Source organism: Urtica dioica, chromosome 8 (genome assembly GCF_054948205.1).
Source record: "Urtica dioica subsp. dioica isolate 48M chromosome 8, U.dioica_male_clone48M_v1_H2, whole genome shotgun sequence".
Classification (NCBI taxonomy): Eukaryota; Viridiplantae; Streptophyta; class Magnoliopsida; order Rosales; family Urticaceae; genus Urtica; species Urtica dioica.
In genome coordinates this window covers 29,504,202-29,527,831 of record NC_142763.1, presented here as the reverse complement: position 1 = coordinate 29,527,831, position 23,630 = coordinate 29,504,202, and the positions used below count along the sequence as shown (strand labels likewise).

Below are 23,630 nucleotides of genomic sequence, written 5' to 3'. Positions count from 1 at the left end.
GTCATTAATTTATGAACTGGTTAGTGTAATAAATGAATGTTTTTGTCACTTGCATTACTAAATATATATAACAGAGACAAAAACAAATACAACCAAAATCCACATCAACGCAAGAAGACGCATTGCCATTTCCCAAAAGAACGTACCACACTTCTTTAATGACCATTACACAGGACATAAACCATATTATGGAAGCACTTTAATAATTAACAACATGTGACATACTGAAGATCTATAACACTTATCTCTTTAGCTTTTTGCTTTAGTACTAGCAGCACAAAAAAAAAAAAAAAAAAACACCAACCTGACCAAGGTCATTTTAGACCTTTCACCAACAAAAGCCGTGCCTCGGGTGTAGATCCACCCATTTACCTTTGGGGTTTCGTGACTCGACCCTATCACCACGTGACACACGTGCCAACACTTGTTTCCCACTCGACACAACCCAAAAAAACACATAATATAAACGCTAATTAAATAGCATATCACTACTAGACTATAATCATCAGAGCTGGCCGAAGGAATGGGCGAGGTAGGCGAGGGACCCAACGAGCGGGGCGTTGACGTACGTGGCGGGCTCTGATTGCTCGTAATCGGTCCTCAGGTCAGGAAACCTGTCACGCGCGTCGGGCCCACCGACTATAGCGCCGACGTGGACATTGGGGTTCGGCGAATGGGTGTTGAGGAAAGTGAAGCCATCGTGGCACTGGATCTTTCCCGGGTGAGACGCCTTCGACGGGAGCGACGCTCCCCTGTGGTGGATCCTCAGCGGGTACCGTGCGCCGTACCCAACCATGTACGACATCCTCAGCGGATTCTCCCCCAGCAAATAGTCCACCTGCCACGTGTACACGGCATAACACACCATATTAATACTACTTGGGACGAATTTCATCGTTTTAATTTTTATTTTGATTTAAGATCATCACCTGCTTTTTGGCGATGGATCGGAGGCGTTTGGCGGTGATTGTGGTTCCGCCGCAGACGACGGTCGTGTGGGAGGAGGTTAAGTACTTGGCGTAGGTTAAGAGGAGGAATGACGTGGACGTCACGTACTGCATGTTGTCGTCGCTCATCTTGAACAATAGACCACCTGCCAATAGCAAGTAGAAAAACGACACGCGAGGAGAAAACTAGCCGTTACAGATCTGGGGACCACATTAATTTTTTTGTTTTGATGTCTGATTCATTTTATTTACGTACCCGGAGTGTATTGAACGGATGAGGAAGAAACTCCCGGGACTATAGAGCATATGAAGTTGTCCGCGTGGCTTTTGTACTCGTGCAGTGATTGTACCTTCTGGACCAGAAACGCCTGCCCAACAAAAAAAAACATTAAATTAATTAACTCTAATATCCATGAATTATATGAGATGAATAATGAAAAAAAAAATGGGAACCTTGGAGAGAAGAATTCTTGCTCCGACATGCTTGTTGTCCCAGCCGAAAGTGTTGTCGTACTCGGCGGCTCCAAGGACTTGGCCGTTGAGCTGAATGTAGTTCAGGTATGTCTGGTTCTTTGTAGCCTTGTGAAGCCAAGCCGCTCCCCATAACAGCTCATCCTATATATATATATATACCCATATTAATTCATATAAATTAATTATATTTGGGATTAATATTAATTTAGTTACTTACCTGATAGCCAGAGTAAGAGCAGTAGAATGGGCACACATACGGCTTCAACCTGCTGCTGTAGTCTCCCCTGTACTTATCGGCAAACGCAAACACCTACCCGAAAAGACGAATATACCCTTAGCCATCGTATTCCAACAAAAGTGGTAAAATATAAGAGAATGTATCTGATTTACCTTAATGGCCCTCCGGACGAGGAGCTTGGAGTAAGCCGGGTCGGTCCTCCGGAAGACGAGGGAGGCGGCGGCGAGCGCGGCGGCGGTCTCTCCGGCGACGTCGGAGCCAGGGGTATTTGGGTCAATCTTGAAGACGCTCCGGGGAGTGTCCATGTCCTCGGGTCTCTCCCAGCAAGAGTGGTCCTTGTTGGCGTCGCCGACCTGGACGTAGATGGTGTTTGGGTGAGCGGTGGCTTTCAGCAGATAATCGGTGGCCCACCGAACGGCGTTTCTCGCGTTTCCGAGCTCTCCTTTCATCAAACCCCCGAACTCGATCACGCTCCACGACAGCATCGTCGTCGTGAACGCCATCGGAAACCCGAACTTCACGTTGTCCCCCGCGTCGTAATACCCTCCCACCAAATCAACCTATGCATATACAAACACATATATATATATATATATATATATATATATATCAGCTGAACTTGAATCAATGTGTGTCTGAACTAGGGGCTAATATTGGCTTCGTGCACGTACATTGGCGGCAGAGCCGTCGGAAAGGCCGGAGTCGCGGCGCCACGTGGCCCTCTGGCCGTTGGGGAGCTTTCCGGATCTCTGGCCCTCGAAGAAGATGAGGGACTTCGTCAGGGCGTCTTTGTAGTTCTGGCTCGCCACGTGGCGGCGGCGGCGGTGGCTGTGACCGGGATTGGCATCGGAGTCACAGACGAGGGAGGTTAGAGTTAGGGCTATCAGTGTGAGTGTGAGAAGGGAAGAAGAGCGAAGAAGAGCCATCATTGTGGTTTCTTTCTTTTCTCTTCTCTGTCTATCTTTTGCTTTCCTTTTCCTTTTTGAGGGAAGAGAAGGAGAGAGAGAGAGAGAGAAAGAGAGTGGTGTGGGAAGTTGAGCAGAGACACGAAAGAAACTACCCAACTGGGCTTTCTATTTATACTGAAAATAAAAGGGTTTATGTTTGGTAACGTCTTCTACTAATACTTAAAATAGTTGACAAAATAGTTTATACGGACTTCTGAGTCTTAAATTAGCTGATAAAAAGGGTTATGTTTGATAAATTTGCATCTATAAACACATATAAGCATACAATCATCCTTAAGTTGTCTAGTTAAGACCTTTACAGTGAATGCACAAACTTACCACCATTAGATAGTTTGGTCAGTTTAACTACTTGCAAATAAGAATAAAAAAAAAATTAACTACATGCAAATAAATAAATAAAAATTATGTATTCCGTTCAAAAAAAACTATTCATGTTTTTATTTTTATTTTTAGTCATACATTTTTATTTTTCGGTCATAAACACAAATCATTTGCTCAAGTCAAGTATACAAGGTGATCTAATTATTATACTAACGTTGTATTTACTATTTATCATTGTCATCACCATACTTCTACAGTCGACTTTTCATTTTATTTACTATAATACCATTTAACTTATAAATAAATACATAAAAAATAAAAAATAAAAACTCTTTTGAAGTCGATAGTCTTTTTTAACGCATTTTCAACTTGACAGCCTCAAAAAAATATATTAATGTTGTTTAGAAAGAAGAGTTTTTCTGAACGAAGGGGACATACATTCTGTTCTGGTAGTGAGACTTTTATTACGCTGCAACGTGTCAAAATCTAACTGGTCTCGCAGATACCAAGAGTGAAGAACTAAACATAAGATTTTGCATAAAATAAATAATAATTATATCCGAGCCAAAAAATAAATAAATAATTTGCTTTAGAAAAAAATGGTTCGCCGAGATTTTGCTAGCTATTTATAATTATATATATTTGACTCGTGAGCAGAGACTGGCTCATTGGTTTTCGTTTGTGTCACTTATCATTCCTATTATTTTGTATTATGTTTAGGCTACCAAACTTGTGAAATGTCAATTCAAGGTCCCCCCAGGTTGGCATAAATGAAGGCAGACGAGGACATTTATGACCTAAACTAAAACTTCATATTAATAATTTCTACGTTCACATGGAATCTCTCTTGTTCATTAAAGATAAATACCAATATATATATATATATATATATATATATACACCACATTTTTTAGCGAAGAAAATGGCTCTGCATGGTGACAGGTTTTTCCCTTGACTTTATCACCAAATGCATATGCCGTTTAAAAACCCTGGCATCACATGCAAAAAATGCTCTCACCATATCATATAATTGTTGACGAAAATAAATTTGTGTTAAGATTGTTTGATTAGAACTGGATATGACACGTACACCTGCAAACAGATCACCCACATCTCTGATCTCTTCTTATATACATTAAAATTGGCTAACAGGATTAACGACAATCGTGGTTGATTATGAGTTTTAAGATTCCTTATAAACAGTCGCGTCGAAGTGTGCAAAATCTATGATATAAGAGCATCTCTAATCTCTATGTTAAGACTAGCCAATTTTTTGCCACATCCTTATAATAATGATATTTAATTATAATATTTTTCATATTATTTATTTAATAATTTATAAAATAACATTTTAGTGGTAACAACTTTTAAAAGTGTCAATTATAATTTTATTAAAATGATAAAATTAATGTTTATTAAAATGATAAAATCAATATTTATTATTTTTTTTATTAAAAAAATAATGTTTTTAGTTGGTATCGGTGCTAAAAAAAAGCATTGATGCCCAATTTTATCTATTTTTAAGTCAACTTTAATGGGTATGCTACATTGAATGTCATCCATGTCATCTCTATTCAACTCAAATTACCACCCGGAGCAGATGCTCTAATGAGAGATAAGATCAAACCTTTAATATGTCAATTTTATTCTATATTTTGTCTTATAATTTAGATATAATAAATGAGATGATTGATGATAAGCAATCATAGGTTTATTTTCAAAGCGTAACATTCCTTTTAATTATTTTGAAATAGTGTTGTGGATATTCAGGAGATTTGATTTGTAGTATATGACACTTGATTTTGACACGTTACCTATATAAACGGATCACAACTGTATAAACATATATATTATTATATTTGTTCAACTTTTACTAAACCAAGCAGGTTAAACTTGAGAAATTTGATAAATTAGAATCCATAATGAAAAAGTAAATCTACTTTTTATTGTGATGTTTTTAAAGATGTTGTACCAGGTTAAGAAATAACTTTATCAGTTTAGCAAAATAACGCAAACATATAAACTGAAAGTAAAGAAAGACAAGAGTTGGTAACACAGTTCCTCCAATCGTGTCTACTTCTGGAGGGATGATACTCCAGGTGGAAAGAGAATTTCACTAGATGACAGAATAAGTACAACGTCGAACAACCATGAATGATCACCTTTCAGGTTTTCTACAACTTCAAACTACCCTATCAATTTCTGGCCCAAGCTCCCACTGTGTTTGAGCTCCCTTCACTTTTCACTCACACTCTCTCAGTGTTTTAACGGCGTTTATAATAGTATGTGTTTTACAATAACCTGAATAAACATATAACTAACTCTGTGACAAAGTTCTAGGAACGGTTGTAAAAATAAATAAAGTATAAAGCACTAAGGTAGGGTATTTCGGCGATGACGACTGCAACAAAATAGCTACATGTGTAACCCTACCAAAGAGGGAAATCGACCTTTATATAAGACACAAACCAGCGTAGTGTTCTTCGATAAGGTTTTTCAATGCCTTAAAGAACGCTCATTGGATGGCCGAAAAACGTACGAAAGCGGATCAGACAAAAAAATATGTCAGCAGAAATCCACATTACTGTACTAACGTGTAAATCAGACACGTCATGTTTTATGAGGATATTTCTAACATAACAAAAAACAACAATTTTGCCATAACAAAAATAGCCATTTAACTCATCGTAACAACACATAACACATTAAAAAAAAATCATATGCTGTCATTCGTAATACCAAAACTAAACTATTATATGTTTCCCATTTAGACAAAGTAAACTTGACTTCAAGATACTTCATTTTTTTCTCTTGATTATCAACTATATTTTATCTCTCTATTGATTCACGTCTCACATTTTGTATCTCTATATCTCCTGCAAAAGTTATATGATATCATTCAAAATCCCTTTTCTAGTTCAAGTTTATATACGCTAAAAAATTCGTGTTTTCGAATGATTTTCGATAAGTTTTGAATATTTTTTCAGAGTATATTGAATTATTTCATATAATGTCGTACATTATCTTATTTTTCCTTAAAAAAAATAAATCTAATAAAGTGAAGTCTCTCGCTCATGTTTTGTCATAGATCGCCATTACACTACAACAAATTAACATATTGGGTGCGGAAGGATATGAGCTGGCCGTGTGATTCAGTTTTGAAATCCTGATATATGAGTTGTAATGTTTGAGAAAGGTTGTTATGGATTTTAGGAACATAAATTATGCGGTTCATGATGTTTCGGATTTCTTTTGTGACTTGGTGATATATCGGTTAACATGTTTGTCTTCGTTTACGAGTTTTGTTACCGAGGGTCTAGGGTCGTCTTAGGACGGGCTACGCAGAGCCCACAGCGGCGGTTCGAGACGACGAGGACGCGGCCCGAGATATGATGGAGCAGTCGCGCGAGCGTCGACGAGGCGAGGCCGAGACCAAGCGAAGGCCAACGTTTCAGTTTTTGGCTCGGAGACTCGCGGAGCGTCCGTTTAAAAAATTTAACGAGTTATTTAATTATTATTACCTTGTACTCATGACGTTTAAGGTTTTTGTTAAGTATTGTTCCGAGTAAGCACATTAGGACGTTATTAAATTTTAAGTCGGTTTCATAATATTATTTCTAATTTAGAACTTTGTTAATTAATTTTAACTGAATTTTGATTTAATTTTCTAATTTCTGATTTTGTAATTTTTTTAATTAAAAAAACACCGAATATTATGGCGGGAAGGGTATTAGGTGCGACAATGTCGCACCTGATATGAATATACCCGTCAATTTTAATAAATTTGGCAGGAAAATAGCTTGGGCATTAGCTGCGACATGTCGCACCCGAAAATGTCGCACCTAAAGGTATGATTATTAGGTGCGACATGTCGCACCTAATGCCTTTAGCGATGAGCTTTTAAGTGCGACTTTTGACATATTTGGTGCGACATCCGTCGCACCAGATGACGATTTTTGTCATAGTATTAAATGTTTCAATTATTTTATATAAAACGATGTTCTCTCTCTCTATCATGTTTTGTTTGGCATCTTTCAAGAAATTTTTGATGTTTTTCGATTTTTTTTTAATACGAAGATATGATAAAATATGAAAAAATTCACCATAATTAAAAAAAAAAAAAAATATATATATATATATATATATATATATATATATATATTCAACACTCACTGAAAATCATATGAAAACACCCAAACTACTATGAAATTTGAGTTTAAACTATACAAACTTCATTTTTAACTTAAAATAGATTTTGAATGTGATCATTAAACGTTTGAAAGTGAAGATAGACAAAATGAGAGAGATAAATAAGATGGAGATCAAATTGAAAAAGAGATAATGATGTTTTCTTTTGCGTTATTTGAGGCTAAAGGTATTTAAAAAAAAATGTTCAATATCTATATTACAAAAGATAGTATATGATCTATATATATTTATGCGTTATTGAGTCTATTTATACAATTTAGCTCCTACAATCACATGGCCTCATGGGTAAATGATTTATATTTCGATCACACGCACATTCCATGAATATATATACACCGTACGTGTACTGCTTGCATGATTTTTCTGATGCGATCAATTAATGAAAGTCTACGTCTATATTCAATTTTGTCTCAAGAATTATACATCCACCATTGATGAAGAAAAATAGGATAACCTTTATTCTTCAAAACCACTTACATTTTGCGTGCCTGGACTATAGGTTGCTGAAATACTGAAGGTATTATTATTATTATTAGGTCAGAAAGTACCAAAATTGTGCTGAGATATTATTGGAGCTCGTGAGTAATTAATATAGCCTTAAAATATATTTTTAGCATTGTTGTTGGTGTTTCCTGTTGGCTGTTGTTGTTGTCGTCATTGTTGTTGTTGGTCGTATCAATACAAAATGGTTACAGGATGACTTTACTCAAGTTATATATGGATAACGGTGCTCGAAAAAACCTAGATAAGTTAAGCTCATCAATCAAGTGCTTTTACAGAAATGTTTAATGAAAAATAAGCACGTTTTTAAGACTATTGGTGAGCAAGTGAAGTTTTTTCACTAGGACTTGACACTATTTTGTCTAAATCACGTACGTGACCATGGTCTTATATAAATTAGGACAAGTTGATAATTTATTGTCTAAATCCATTTTATTTATTCTAATTCTCTTTCAACGTGAGATTCCCAACACATATATCTTTATTTCAGAGATGTCAAATTTGCGTAAAGCAGCTCTGGTCGACCCTTGTTGCGCAAGAGGTCGACCTAACCTAACAATATATATTTACATGGCATGACATTGGGCACGGCTCTAACCCTGTTGAGATTGAAGAAAAGCCCGAGTTGGTCCTCTACATAGCTTATGGTTGGGGTCGCTTTCTCGAGTACATGCTCAGAGGTCCTTGTTCTCGATTAAGGCGATTCATATAGTTTGACTTTGACCTTAAACTCTAAACTTTAAGTGATCAAATTAATATCCTTCGTGATAGAATTTTAAATTCATATATATTAGGTAAAGTAGTTAGCTCCAATTACTTCGGAAGGGTAACCTTTGACGCTCTGCCCATAATTTTACCGTGGCAGCAAGATAAAGATTGGAATTTTATGGGCTCTATACTTGGAACTCCCAATTTTTGTCGGAGAAATATTCTAAGTACACTAATATTAGACGTGGTTATACCCAGACGAATCTTTGAGTTCAGTGAGTGAGTCGCAAAAGGGTCAATAAAAACCCATGCCTTGACCTGGTCAACTAACTGTTTGGATAGAGCCATTGGATATAAAGGAAAGGACAAATTATTCTTCTAATTCCTATTTTCAGGTAGCATAGAAATGAACCATATCTTGAAGTTCGGTGGTTCCCTCCATGTTTTTTATTTTAATTTATTTTTTCATAACCCCAAATTTCACTATTTATTACTTGGGCACTATAGAAATTTAGCTAAATTGAAACATAAAATTTGCAATGTAGTCCTAATTTGATTAATTTATGATAATTAGCGAAAAATATGTTAGTATTTTACCTAAATATCCTTAATTATCTATTTTCATAAATTTTTTTTAAAAAACATAATACTTAGAATCCCACAAATTTAGAAAATGTTTCATTAAAAGTCATCATAATTAACAAAAAAAAAATTTAAAAAATAAAACAAAAAACTCATCAAGGCTCATTAACAACAAAAAAAAAAAAAAACAAATCGAGAAGAAATAAAAAAAATTACCGCATAAGAGGATGAATAAACACGTCAAACTATTAATGGTTATTAACGAATATTAGCTGCACATTTTTTTATTACATTTCGATAAAACATAAATCCATTAACAGATATTAACTGCATTATTTGGAAAACAAAGGCAGAAAATCATAAATCCAGTTACCTTTTAACATTTGTTACCAAATATTAACTGAACAAGATTCCGAAGAATTTTTTTTAAATCGTTGTTGATAATCTTTGCGCGGATCTTCAAATCCTAACCCTAGCCCCGTTCTTCGGTTGTGAGTTCTTCATCAAATAATCCACAAAGAACAACAAATAAATTAAGTCCTAATTTTTCGAACCCTAAATCTGATTAAAAAAATACCATTTTGGAGGTCGAAACAGCGGACTTTGGCTAAAATCATCGATTGCTTATGACATGGCCAAGGTTGATTTTGTTGACATGTTTCCACTAAAGAATCTATACATATTTGCGAAATTATAAATCGTGTTCCAGCATGAGAGAGAGAGAGAGAAATTCGAAAAAATTGAGAGAGATAAGATAGAGAGTGTTAGCTCCTATTAGTGATGGAGATTTAACTAATAAATTGGTTATTTTTAATTTTAAAAATTACGTCAACGTGATGGCCTATTTTTTACAAAAAAAAAAAAAAAAAAAAAAATTGAAACCTTGGCTAAAATGGAATTTACATGTTTCCATTAAGTGGTTTATTTGGTGACAATTCTCTTATTATTTTACAGATGTATGGAAACTATCTTAATGTTATATCAGAATCGATGTTTTATTTACGCATAAATATATGTAATCATAATCTTCAAATACTTAAAATAAAACCATCCACTTTAAGCATATTTTATATTATTTATACTTTATTTTTGTACCAATATATATATATATAATATATATATATAGGTACTCATATAATTAGCACAGTCCGAGCACATGCTCATACCACCGAGAACAGAAAGAATTCAGCAGAGGGCTATGGATAAGTCGAATGTTGTTGCTTATAAAGGTTAGCAACTAATCTTTTCTATCATTGATGATGACATTATATTTTCGTTTAATAGTATTCTTTAGGTTATTCTATAATACCCCCTGAGGATAATTACTATAATGCCCTTCTATGGGCAACATTCACATCTGACATCGAAGAATACCAAACTTAATGAGAGTTTTTTAGAGTTGAATTGAAGGGATCTCAAATTCAAAAAGGGGGGGGAGGGGGGGGGGGGGGGGGGGGGGGGGGGGTGGGGGGCTGATGCGGAATTCAATGGTAGTAATAGGAAAATGACCTTGAAGCGGGGATCATTTATATAAGTCCATTGTTGTACTATTAACTGCTTTTCGTTAGTGAATTTCCTTTCCACTGGGCACACTTCCCTCCAGAGTAGGTGACGTTGCACCAAACTGTGTTACCATTCTCTGTATACTTTTACGCATTGTTTTTATATTTGTCCATCTATTGCATCAGGACAGATTGTCGCGTACGTACATTGACTATATCTTGTCTCTGACTAAGCAGAATTTCAATTGGTATCAGAGCGGGCACCCAGATCTTAGGTGTGATCCTTGTATTGTTTCTGTTTCTGATGGATAATACCAGGGAAGACGGATCTGTCAATCGTCCACCTGTTCTTGACGGGACGAATTATTGGCACTGGAAAACAAGGATGTGCTTCTTTCTTAAGTCAGTTGACAACAATACATGGAAAACTATTATTAATAGTTAGATTGATCCCATTGTTAAAGATGATAAGGATGTGGTCGTGTCCACCAAAGCCGAGAAGGACTGTGATCCTGCAAAAGATGAGGCTACTCTCGGTAACTCGTATCCTAAATGCAATCTACAATGATGTTGAAAAAAATATTTTCAAACTCATAAACACATGTAAGAGGACCAATGAAGCTTGGAAAATTCTTGAAGTGTCGCATGATGGGACTTCCAAAGTGCGTAGTTTGAGACTCCAGCTTCTTATCACTAAGTTTGAGGCCATGAATATGCTTAAAGAAGATACTATTGCCGAGTTCAATATGCGCATCCGAGACATTGCTAATGAGTCATTCTCACTTTCAGTTCTCATGAGTTATGAGAAACTTGTTCGAATGATTCTGAGAGCTCTCCCTGAAATATTCAAGATTAAGATAACTACTATTTGGTCTCTCATGACCTATGAGTTGTCTCTTCCAAAACCTGAGAAGAAGAACAAGGGTTTGACTCTCAAGAACTCTGCCTCTGATTAGAAGGAGCATGTATTCTAAAATTGATGATGATGTTAATGATACTATTGCTATGTTTTCCAAGAACTATAATAAGGTGATGAAGAGACTTGACAAAATTTCTGGGAAGAATGTCTCATCTGTTGTCAGAGACAATCAGCCTCAACAACAATATCAGAAAGGATGACATTCTGAGAGAAATGTTCGTGATGGTGATAAATTCAACTCCAAAAATTCAAACAGATATAAGGGAATTCAATGCCACGAATGTGAAGGTTATACGCATATACAAAGAGAATGTCCAAATTTTTTAGGAAGCAAAATAGAGGCAACAATGCTACCTTCTCCGATGATGAGTCTGACGAAAATGAATCTTATAAGATAAGCAATTTTGTTGCATTTACTGTCTGATAACTCCACTGTTGTTGCTAGTTCCACTAATTTTTTTCTTCCACCTATTCCTGCTGATGATGATGAAATCCCTGATAAAGTACTTGCATATGCCTACAAAGGTCTTTACTATAAGTGGATTAAAGAATCACAGGTTCTGGAGAATCAAAAGAGATGATTGAGTCTCTCACATGGGACAAGACTAGGTTGCTGGAAACAATTGTTGAGTTAAAGAATGAAGTAGGTCGTCTCAACTCGGAGCTTGAGAATAGAACTAAGTATGTGAGAATGCTAATTCATACACTAATAATCTTGATAAAATTCTCACTACTAGTAAGCCTACGAAGTACATGAAAGAGCTTGGATACACTCATGGTGGCTCCAGCTCCAAGACCACCTATGTTCCTCCCACTCAGAAGGGAACTTGACAGATGCCTCAGACATTTGGCACTGATATACATCGACGTAAATTTCACCATCAGTCTGTTAACAGATCAACAAGGTCTCCTGACAACAGACCTAATTTGATCTGTCACTACTGCAGTGGACATTGTCATATACGTCATTTTTACAATCGTCTCTATGGGATAAATATTCACCGACCGTAATTCTCCCGTAGACATCAGTCTGTTCAGACTCTAGAGAACCATAAAGTCTGGAGAGTTAAAGCTGATCATCGAGCTTACATTGCATACACCTCTCTTCGTGCTTCATCCACTGAAGATTGGTACTTTGATAGTGGGTGCTCTCGTCACATGATCAATGTTAAAAGCTACTTGACGAATTTGAAGCCATACTCGAAATTTCATGTTACCTTTGGCGATGGTGGTAAAGATAAAATTATCGGTAAATGTCAACTTTGTGATCAAGAATTGCTTGTTAACTTTACTCGAGGGTAGTATATTGTGTCTGATGAGCAACATGTTGAGCTAATGAAATGAATCTGATTCACTAATATTGCTACATGTAGACTCCCAACAAAGATTCTCAAAGTCAACCTTGTTTCATCTCTAAGGTTAAATAATCTAAGTTGTGGTATAAGAAACTTTGACATCTTAATCTGAGAGGCATGAAGAAGATCATAAATGAGAAGGCTATTTTTGGCATACCTGAGCTCAAGATTGAGGAAGGAAAAATCTGTGGTGACTGTCAAGTCGGAAAACAAGTCAAGATGTCTCACAAGATAGTGCAACATTTTACTACGTCTCGTGTTCTGGAGCTTCTCCACATGGATCTCATGGGTCCACTGCAAGTGGAAAGTCTTGGTGGGAAGAGATATGTCTTTGTCTGTGTTGATGACTACTCCAAGGTACACTTGGGTTGATTTTATTCATGAGAAATCTGACGTGTTTTCTGTTTTTGAAGCCTATTGCAATCGGGTTTCAAGTTGAAATACCACTTCCGTTAGTGTGTCTTCCATTGCTTAGTGGAAGTGGCAATTCCGTTAGGCAAGTTTTTGTCTTCCGGAGATTAACGGAAGCGGTATTTCCGTTAGAAATTTTTTTGACTTAACGGAAGCGGTAGTTTCTGGTATTTGATAAATAAAAAAAATAATTAATAAGGGATAAATTATATCAGTCGTTAGATGGTGATTATCAACGGTTCTGAATTTTTTTAATTAAAAAATAAAAATACAAATGACTAATGGAAATTAGCGGAATGAATGTCTTTCGATAGCCTTCTTCTACTTTCAAAACACTATTAAAATAGTTTCTTCTGATAATGGTAGCTACGGAAGCGATACATCTGTGAGACACAAAAAGACAAATGACAGCCTTCTTTCTGGTAACTTCCGGATCGAATGCAAAGCTTGAAGTTAAACGTAAAAAAGGTAAAAATATCGGAAACATCATCAGAATTCGTAGGCGTGATCCTGAAAGGTTGTTGTCTTCTTTTGCGCGGTTAAAGTTCAAGATACATATGTATAAAATAAACAGATAAAATATATAAATATTTGGCCAAGGATGTCATGTTTTTGAATTATGCAAATGACTTTCATGACGATGTTCTGGACGTTTATCTACAATAAGTTTTATTTGCATTATCTCCTCCTAGGCAAGGAAAAATCCTAATAAACAAAATAACAAACAATGGCATGTGGAACTTTTACATGAATAATGCGTCTTTGAAAACCTTTTTCTGCTTTTATTAAATAAAAATAAATAAAAAAAATCTGCTCCTGGCCTAAATCTATAATTCTAAATATACATTCAATTATTATTATTATTATTATTATTATTATTATTATTTCTGAATACTTTCCAATGATTGGTCAGTTTTATTCTGACATGTATAGTGGCCAATCTAGAAAACCACTAGTCTGTAGGACTATTGACTATTGAAGCAGGAAAAAAAAATGGAAAAATAACACATTTATACCATGTGTTTCAGTGAAATGTCGATTTTAACATTTGGTTTTCAAAAATATCGAGATCATACCTTCTGTTTGACTAAAATGACGAAATTATATCCTGAAGCGGATAATAGTGTCACAAATCTCCCTTTCATTGATATTAACTCTTATATAAGAAAAACATAATCAAATCCAAAACAGTATCCTAACTTTCAAATTTCCAATTTTGAAATAAAAATAGCTTTAAATTGAAATTAAATAATAAAATTCATGTCTCCCAAGAGATGACTTCATTCTGTGTTCGAATTGCAACTCTGAATCATGGATTCTCTGTTCGAATCTGTAATTTTGATGACTATCAACTGTCTATTTTACCTTTTTGCCTCTTTTTGTGTTCTTCACGATTAAGATACTATTGTTTATTTTTTAGTTTTAAATAAATTACATATATGACGCGAATGAATAAAGATAAATGGTGTTTACATTTAAATATTATAGTCAACGTCATTGAAAAGTCAATAAAAAGAAGATTTGTGGCACTGTTGTTTATTTCAGAGTATAATTTCGTCATTTTAGTTAAACATAGGGTATGATCTCGACATTTTTGAAAACCAAAGGTTAAATTCGACATTTCACTAAAACAAAAGGTATATATGTGTCATTTTCCAAAAAAAAAAAAACCCAGAGACACTAGAAGCACCAAGACAACTATGTTCAGTGAGAGTATGAGACATTGGTGCATCATATAGATGAGAATCAGATGACAAGAAAGTATAAATACGCTTAACATTGGAGAGAGAGATAATTGGAGGGAATTTCAAAGAGAAGTATTTAATTGTGGAGAAGAAATTGAAGCAATAATATAGGTCCAGATTGGACCCAGAGAGCATGTTTCTTGAAAATGGCCTATTAGTAAGCTTTCATGTGCTTCTCTGATACTAAGCACATGCAAAAGCATATTTGCATTGCATTCATGTTCGTCACACTATTTGCTTTGCTACTCTGTAAAAAAAAAAATTAATAATTAAATAAATAAATAAATACTTGATACACCCAAAAGCTGACACCTTAATTATCTATTGGCCCATAGCTTGGAAATCATCTACGTGACGTGTCTACTATTTATTTTGATTTTAAAGTTTAAACTGAAATGAGTGATTTAGATTGTTGTTAATTAATGAGTGAGACACTAGTTGTTCAACTGATTATTTTTAAGCAGTTTTAATTAAAATGATAATCAAACAATAAACAATCAAACGGAAATCAGTTTAAAACACAACAGAATCGGTAACTTTAATCGACGATAAACCACATACTCATGAGGATTAATACGTCCGAGTGAAAACACTTCACTATATCAATCGGTCAAAAGAATAGAAATATTAAGTTTGGTGATTTTCTTACAAATACATCCGTCTTTGACTTTTCCAATGAATATGAATCCGAACTCACTCATAATAAAGACTCTCTCTTTGTTTCACCTAATTTTCTGTTGAAGATTATCAAACACGTCAATTCAAACACACGCATTCAGAAACTCTGATCAAGGCAGTGACCCATAAATTGCAAGTAACAAGAGCTAGTTGTCGATGAAAATCTCAAATACAGAGAGGCTGGCTTAAAGTTTAAAGCGGTGTGAATTTGCCTAAAAGTGAATTACCTAATTCGACTCACAATGAGCTTTATTAGATTAGCCCACAAATCTCTCGCAATCACACATAATCAGAAATCAAATATCCAATAATATATACCTAATATATTCAAAATAGAAAACTAGGACAGTGTAGCATAAATAACCCGGATTTTGAACAACTTCTTACAATTTCGCTCGAACAAACAAAATTGTTTTACCAAACTAACCATGCCAGAGAGAATCCAACATCAACAAAGCTTAACTACACTACCAATAATTATTATTTCCTTTTTATGCAGACAAGGTACAAATATGAGATAAACGATCCGGATGCATTTTTGCATCATCTTCATCACCATCCGGGTATATGAATATTTTCGTTCAATCATATTATGAGGAGGTAGTGAATCTTGTTAAAACTATAATTACATCAACGAATGAAGTAGGCTTGATTGTCTCCGGCGTACTCCTATTTAATTAGTCTTGAGTTTTTTTTATTTTTATTTTATTTTAAGTGTTTCACCCTTCATTGTTGTATTTAAACTTCTAATATTGTAGCCCATAGTTCAAAAAATAAATATCACTTCATTATGACGAAGATGTAAGACATCTCTACTCAATATTTATTTTTCACTTTTATTTTACATCTTTATATGAATAGGCAGTGTTTTTTTTTATCTCCACTACATCTCTATTTTACATCTTCTTCAATGAATATTCTAAGTATATCTTATCCCACTATAATTTTTTACAATTTAATTTTAACCCATATTATATCTATATTGCCAACAAAATTAATGTGACTATATATTAACCCATTTGTTGTTTATGTAATATTGTGACTTAAATTTTTTAATTATGTATTTTTTTAATTTCCTGATGTTTTTTTAATTACCTATGTAAAATGTTGTGATTTTTATTGTAATAATTTTTAATTTTTTTTAGCTGTATTTGAATTAATTTTTTTTAGGATGCACTAATTTATAAATAAATACATAATACATATAAAGTATCAAATATTATAGTTATTAATTACATTTTGGGCTAATTTATAATTTCTAAATTTTTTTAGTATTAAAAAATAGTTATAAAGATTAAATCATGCATTTTCAAATATGAAAATCTACTATTCTCATCCGCTTATTTTAATTTTAAAGATTACATTTTTATATTAATATGAAGTGTAGGGGTATCTCCATCTCTATCTCTAAGATAGAGATTGAGTGCAAATACTTTAATTAGGATTTTTATTTTCTCCCCTTAAAAAAAGATTTTGACATATTGTTTGTGAGGTCGACTCCAACGCAACTGTATAACACCAAATATATCGTATAAATGCCTCCAACCACACGCCATTCTCACGCTAAATATAGTGTGATATACATTGTCACGATATATTTGACGTGGCACTGTATATACCCAATATTTTTTTTTTGTTAAATTATTTTATTAGCACAATAAACTAATATATAAATATATATATATATATATATATATATTTAACCTTATTAATATTTATAAAACACCAAACTCATTAATTGACTACAAAAACACACTAAAACAAAGTTCAATTAAAAAAAATTAAACATAGATTATAAAGTTCAAATTAAACACATAAAATAAAATTAAAATTAAAAAAATAACATAATTTTAAAAAAGAAGTAAAATCTTAAATTACAATATAATAATGGTAAAAATGATTTTTAAACTTATTACAATTTTGATTTTTGTTGAATATTGGCAAGTAATAAATAATTTTAATCACTTGATTAAAAAATATACACATTATAATTATTTTTTGAAATATAAAGAGATTGTATAGTTTTAATTAATTAATAATGGTGAATAGTATTTTTTATGTAAAATTTGGTGTTATGGTTGAAGTTGGAAAAAAATTTGGTGTTAAATTAACATAAAAATTGTGTGATTTCAACACCAAATTTGATGCATGGGTTGAAGTTGCTTTTAGTAGTCGGTGGATCTTTTCTCAGGAAAAGAAGGAAAGAGATTATCACTCTCACATACACCAGTATGTTTGCCATTCTCTTCATATAATACAATATACATAGATTGGATGATTTGTTTGGTGAACAAAAATAGATTGGATGATTGGGAGTCACCTTTATTTAGAATTTTCCTTGATCAAATCCCTTGGATTACGCATGTAAATTGCACAAGTCAAAAAGAGAAAAGGTAAATTTTTTTAAAAATAGAAAAGGAAAATTGAAGAAGAAAATGCTGATCTACAGTAAGATCATAACACTGCCATGCCACTACTCTTACATCATATCATAAATAATTAATTGAAATATATTAGATATTGTTATAGATTCATCATTCATCATTAAATATAATTTCATATTGTTTACTTAACCGAATTAATAGGTGATTGAATATCACCTTTCTCTAAAGACAAAATTTTAATAACTTTCAAATAATATAGCGGTACATCGTTAATAATTATCAAAATTATAGGAACCAATATTATATTTGGCAGTCAATTACCTAAAATTAAATAAAAATGAAAATTTGATAAATCTAATGCTAAATCAAGGTAAATAATACGATAATACCTTTAATGGAATTTGTCAAAAAATTGAAGAATTTTGTGATACATTTAATTTCTGACACATTTCGTGAAATATATATCACGAACTTCTTCGATTTTATGGTAGATCGGAGCCCACCACCACCGAAGTCGTTGGAGCCCTCCACGATGCGTCAACATTCATCTTCAGGCTCATGCGGAGTAGGTGATTCCCATGATTGAGCACACATCAACTTCCGGTCATGTTACTTCCCCAAGATGCGCGTACATCTTTTAAACCCGCCCAACCAGCATGCCACTCCATAACATTGTGCTACATAATGCAGTTCAATTTTTAAAATCATTAAACATCTGTTTGTAATTTTCATAATTGGAAAGCATTAATCATTAATCTTAAATCAAATGATTTTTTTAATTCATAACTCAAATTTTTCATGGATTAAGACGAAATAGAGATTGGAGTTCGATCAGATCGACTCGAACCTGGTAGGAGAGAGGACCAAACGAAGCGAGCTCGTGGCGGATGAGATCGCCAGTGGTGATGTGAGGGATTCCGAGAAAATTTCAGAGCCGACTTGCATAGGTTCCTTTTCCGATGTCGGGAACGCCGAGAAAATGTCATTGGACCTTTCTCTCCAACGGATCTCGATGCACGAGGCTGCTATTAGGGCTCAAAGCCGCCGATGAAGAACCGAACGAGCGAAGCACTGAGAATACTGGCGATGAAGTTAGGTTTTGCTTCGATGTGTAGTTAAGAGCCACCACTGGAGTTGAATCGAAAGATCCGAAGCATTAACCTCCGAATTTTGCCGAGTAAACCATCATTGGCCTCCATAGTCGCGAGGCTTCAAGGAAACCCTAGCTTGTAGAAGGAAATTGGCGATGACGATTTCGTGAGAAAAATATTTTATTCTTGAATTGCAGAAGGACAAGGTTGCGAAAGAGAACGAATCAGAGTGGTAAAAAAAAATAAGGGTAGTATGGTAAAAAAAATTCCTCTCACCTCGTTTTAGTAATAGATCTGTCAATTTCGACTTCTAGATTGATTTTTGGTAAGTGACAAGATATAATATTGGTGTCAACATCTCCAAAATTATTACACTTTTGATTTTTCTTAATAATAATATATGTCTTTTCGATATAATTTATAATAACTGCCTAAAGAGTGTATTTTCTGTTTAAATTAGCAAAAATAATACGCCATTGTTGATGAATGCCTCTAGTTGCGTAATTTGCTTTAACTTTGCAATCTTGTCTCTTTATTGCTATATTTTAGAGTATATATATTCTTCTTTTTTATGCTCTAATGAACAAATATGTTTTGTTTTTTATGCATATCTTTTTAGAAGTAAATCCCACGAAAGTAAAACAAATAGATTGACAATATGTTGAATGTTAAATTTGATATAATATTTTAGTTTGTTTCACCAAAAGCAAGTTTATGTTTTGAAATTAAAACATCAAATAAATTAAGCACTATTAAAATCTAGGACTATACTAGAATGAACCAATTTTTTGATAAAATCGATAATCGAATAATCCCGAAACCAAAATCAATGACACGTCATAAAATCAAAATTTTGCTTCGGTCATCATAAACTCTACCGGATATCGATTTTTAGTTTTGGAAAATTCGATAATTGAATAGTTAATCGATTTTTATTCTTAAGAAATACCCGCGTTGTCTGTTTTAGATTTTTTCTTTTATTCATTTTTAGAGCATGGATTATTATCTTCTTATGCATTTTAAATGATTGTATTATTAGTTTTGGCCTTTTTGAATTGTATGACTCGGTTTTTTTATTGGATATTGGATTTAAGAAATCGGATAACCGAATTTTTAGTTAGCTAAATTTCGATTTTGGATTAAATTAAACTGGTTATTAGAACAATTTTTTAAAATTAAAAAATTCGTATCCAGATATAAAAAATAGCTATAACCGAACCAAATCGATTGAATTTCATCCCTATTAGAACCATTTGTTCATAACATGGAAAATAGTCTAAATTTAGTATAATTTTTGAAATACACCGGATATAGTTTTAATACTCACATATCACAAAACTGAAAGTTGTGATCGACTCTAGGCATCACTTCAATCGACTATATTATTATGCGACATTTGTGATTCTTTGTACTTTATATCGACAGATTTCACTGCTATGATATCCTAATTTATAAAGTTAACCAAGATCGTGTCCGATCGATTTACTCGTGTCTTCATATATTTGCAAAGCAGTAATGCTTATTTTATAAAAAAATATTATTTTGTTGTCCTTTGTTGTATTCTATATATATATATATATATATATATATATATATATATATATATATATATGTGTGTGTGCAGTGACGTAGCCAAAAAAGCCCATTAGGGGGGTTAATTTGAAAAAAATAATTTAGGGGGGGCTTGATTGTAAAAAATTTATAAAAATTGGCCAAAAGTATAAATTTTCAAGGGAAAAAAATGTAATTTTTTTTAAAAAAGTGCAAAAAACTTTTTTTGAGGGGGGGCTTAAGCCCCTGCTGGGCCTATACTGGCTCCGTCATTGTGTGTGTGTGTGTAAATATATATATATATATATATATATATATATATATATATAGAGAGAGAGAGAGAGAGAGAGAGAGAGAGAGAAGAACAGCAAAATAATTTTGTTTTGGGAAATGGCCAGATGTAGTGGTCTTTTTAATGATTTGGACCAAAATATAGAGTTTTTTTTGTTTTGGACACTTTTAGTAGTTGCTTAAGTGAGCAAATACATATTTGCCCTTCTTCTTCATTCTTCACGTTATCTTCTTCTTCTTCTCTCCTCACCCGTGCGACATTGGAGAGCAAACAGAGCAAGGAAAAAAAATTCCAAACCACATCATCCAAGCTCTCTTCCCGGCCGGTCACCCAAAATCATCACTGCCACCTTTCCTCGTCTTCCTTCTTCCTTTCCTATTCCCGCGCGCCACCACCGAGTCTCCTCCATTGCGCGCCAACCGAGAGACGGGAGAACGCCGCTGCCGAGTCTCCTCGAGCGCTCGACCGCCGTGAAGTGTGCGCCGCCGCGAGCTAGGAAACGTCGGGAGGGAGAGAGAGCTTGTGGAGGAGGCCGGATTTCAGGAACATAGAGAGGTGAGGAGATTTCTTCATATTGGAATCCATGTTGATTAGGGTTAGATTTTGATTTGGGGGTTTTGGTTGTGAACGTGTTTTGATGATTTTAGTTGAAGATTTGAATTGCTTTCGGTGATGATTCTTCTGGTTATGGGTTTGTTCTTGGTTTTGGACGAGTGTTGTTTTGGATTGGGTCTTGGCCGTGAGCTTGGTTTGCTTGTGTGTTTTTGGCCATGAGCTAAGGTTGGCCGTGAGCTTGGTTTGCTTGTTTTTGGTCGTGTTTTACGTTTTGTCCGTGTGGTTCTTTTGGGTGGGAATTCTGAAATGTGTTGTTGTTGTTTAGTGTCTTGTGATAGAAAATCTGAGCCTCGGGAATTCTGAAATTTGAGATTTGATATTTCGTTCGGGCTCGGGTTTCTGTTAGTTAATTCTGAGATTGAAATGTGGTTTTTATGGCGAGTTAAGTAATTTAGAAATTGACTCAATGTTCATTTCTGAATTTCACAGCTCAGTCGCAGATCAAGTCAAAGCGAGCGAAAATCGGCGTAAACTGAGTGCGTCGAAGCCGAATAGTAGTGAATTCAGAAAAAGATTTTAAATCTCGATCTCACTCGTGAGTCGTTTATCGCTTTATAGCGTTAGACTCGAGTTTTAATTTTTGGATTTGAGATTGTATTCAGGGATTATTAATTATTTATTTAAGAATGTTCGAGAATTTAAATTCTGGTTAATTAATTCAGAATTCTCGGTTTGTATGATTTTTCGGATTATTCATTTAATTTATTTAAGACTCGTTAAATTCACGAACCCCTGAACCGACTCGCAGTGAATCCCGATAATGAACCTTAAGCTCGTCAGCTTCTCCCGAATCATTGACTAATGAGATTTCAACAATTTGAACAACTATTGTCATTTATGTTTAGGAATTATAGATGTCAAAAAGACATAAATTACTGAAATTGTAACATATAATTAGTCATTCATCCATTATTGGAATACACTCCCAAGTTTCAAAAAGACATATAATTAGTCATTAAACTATAATAACTGAAATTAGTTCCAAAAACACATACAACTATAATAATTCATCCATTCCTCTCGGACAAAGGAACTGGACTGTTGCATGTAGTCCGGTTGTGACCAACTTCTCCACATCGCGAACACTTCCTAAGAATAGGCTATTCCCCTTGAGAATGTGATAGTCTCTTCTTCGGTCTACCGACGGCACGTGATCTGTATGTCGGAGGCTTGTCTCTCATTTATACAACAAATATGTTCACTCTCATACCTAAATAAGAAAATTCAAAAATCAGAATAACTTTAGATTGGTATGTATAATTGTAATAAAACTGTCATAAATTGTAGACTTATAAGTCTACAGTTAACAACAATTGTAGATATCGACGTCTAGAGTTGTAGTAACTGTAGATTTATAATATCTACAATGAGACTATTTGTATATATGTATATCTACAATTACACCAATTGTAGATATACATGTCTACAATTCTTTCAATTGTAGACATATAGGTCTACACTTTCAGCAGTTGTAGACTAATAAATCTACAACAGCTTAAGGTGTAGACCTATATGTCTACAATTACAAGAATTGTAGACATGTATATCTACAATTACAATAACAACGTATGACGGGGACAGTCTACAATTTCAGAGATTGTAGACATGTATATCTACAATTCAAGAACGCGAAAAAAACTCAAATGTTCAAAAACACGAAGAACAACACACAAACAAACCCAGCAACAAACAACACAGAGACGACGGGTAATGGCACCAACAAACCCAGAACGACACATATCTGAACTAGATCTCCGGCCATGATTTTTTTTGCCTCACCACCGGATCGCGGCCATGAACAACCGTCGTGATTTAGAAACAAAGCCATGTGCTGAATCTCAACAAGGTTCATCCTCATGTGCTCACGCGCTCGAGCTCGTCGGTGGTGAGCGAGGACGACCAACATAAAAAGGTAAGCTTTTTTTTTTGTATGTCAAAATGAACGAGAGAGAAAAACAGAGGGGAAAGAGAGAGAGAGAGAGAGAGAGAGAGAGAGAGAGAGAGAGAGTGGTGAGAGCTTTTTTGGCTTTATGAGCAAGTTTTGGATTAAAATGAACAAAATTAAAAATTAAAGGGCAAAGAGGGTAACAAAGATTTATCTCTCCTCATATTGGTAGTATAATTGTCCAAAAACATGTA

At 34.2% G+C, this 23,630-nt stretch overlaps 1 protein-coding gene across 1 annotated transcript; it reads right to left on the bottom strand.

Moving 5' to 3' along the window:
- Positions 1-87: 87 nt before the first annotated feature.
- On the bottom strand, positions 88-2,724 carry GH9B13 (glycosyl hydrolase 9B13). Its single transcript, XM_089621889.1, has 7 exons — positions 2,331-2,724; positions 1,812-2,219; positions 1,639-1,731; positions 1,401-1,562; positions 1,204-1,315; positions 930-1,093; positions 88-838 (listed from the first exon to the last, which is right to left on the bottom strand). The coding sequence occupies exons 1-7, from the start codon at positions 2,586-2,588 to the stop codon at positions 506-508; spliced, it is 1,530 nt and encodes a 509-aa protein (XP_089478015.1). The 5' UTR covers positions 2,589-2,724; the 3' UTR covers positions 88-505.
- Between the last annotated feature and the right edge of the window lie 20,906 nt (positions 2,725-23,630).

Bases quoted from the DNA above. Each gene is read 5' to 3' on its own strand.
- GH9B13 (XM_089621889.1), bottom strand. From the start codon at position 2,588: ATGATGGCTCTTCTTCGCTCTTCTTCCCTTCTCACACTCACACTGATA. The intron at 1,732-1,811 runs GTAAATCAGATA...CTTTTCGGGTAG, and splicing joins TCGTCCGGAGGGCCATTAAG to GTGTTTGCGTTTGCCGATAA. The intron at 839-929 runs GTGATGATCTTA...TACACGTGGCAG, and splicing joins GATCCATCGCCAAAAAGCAG to GTGGACTATTTGCTGGGGGA.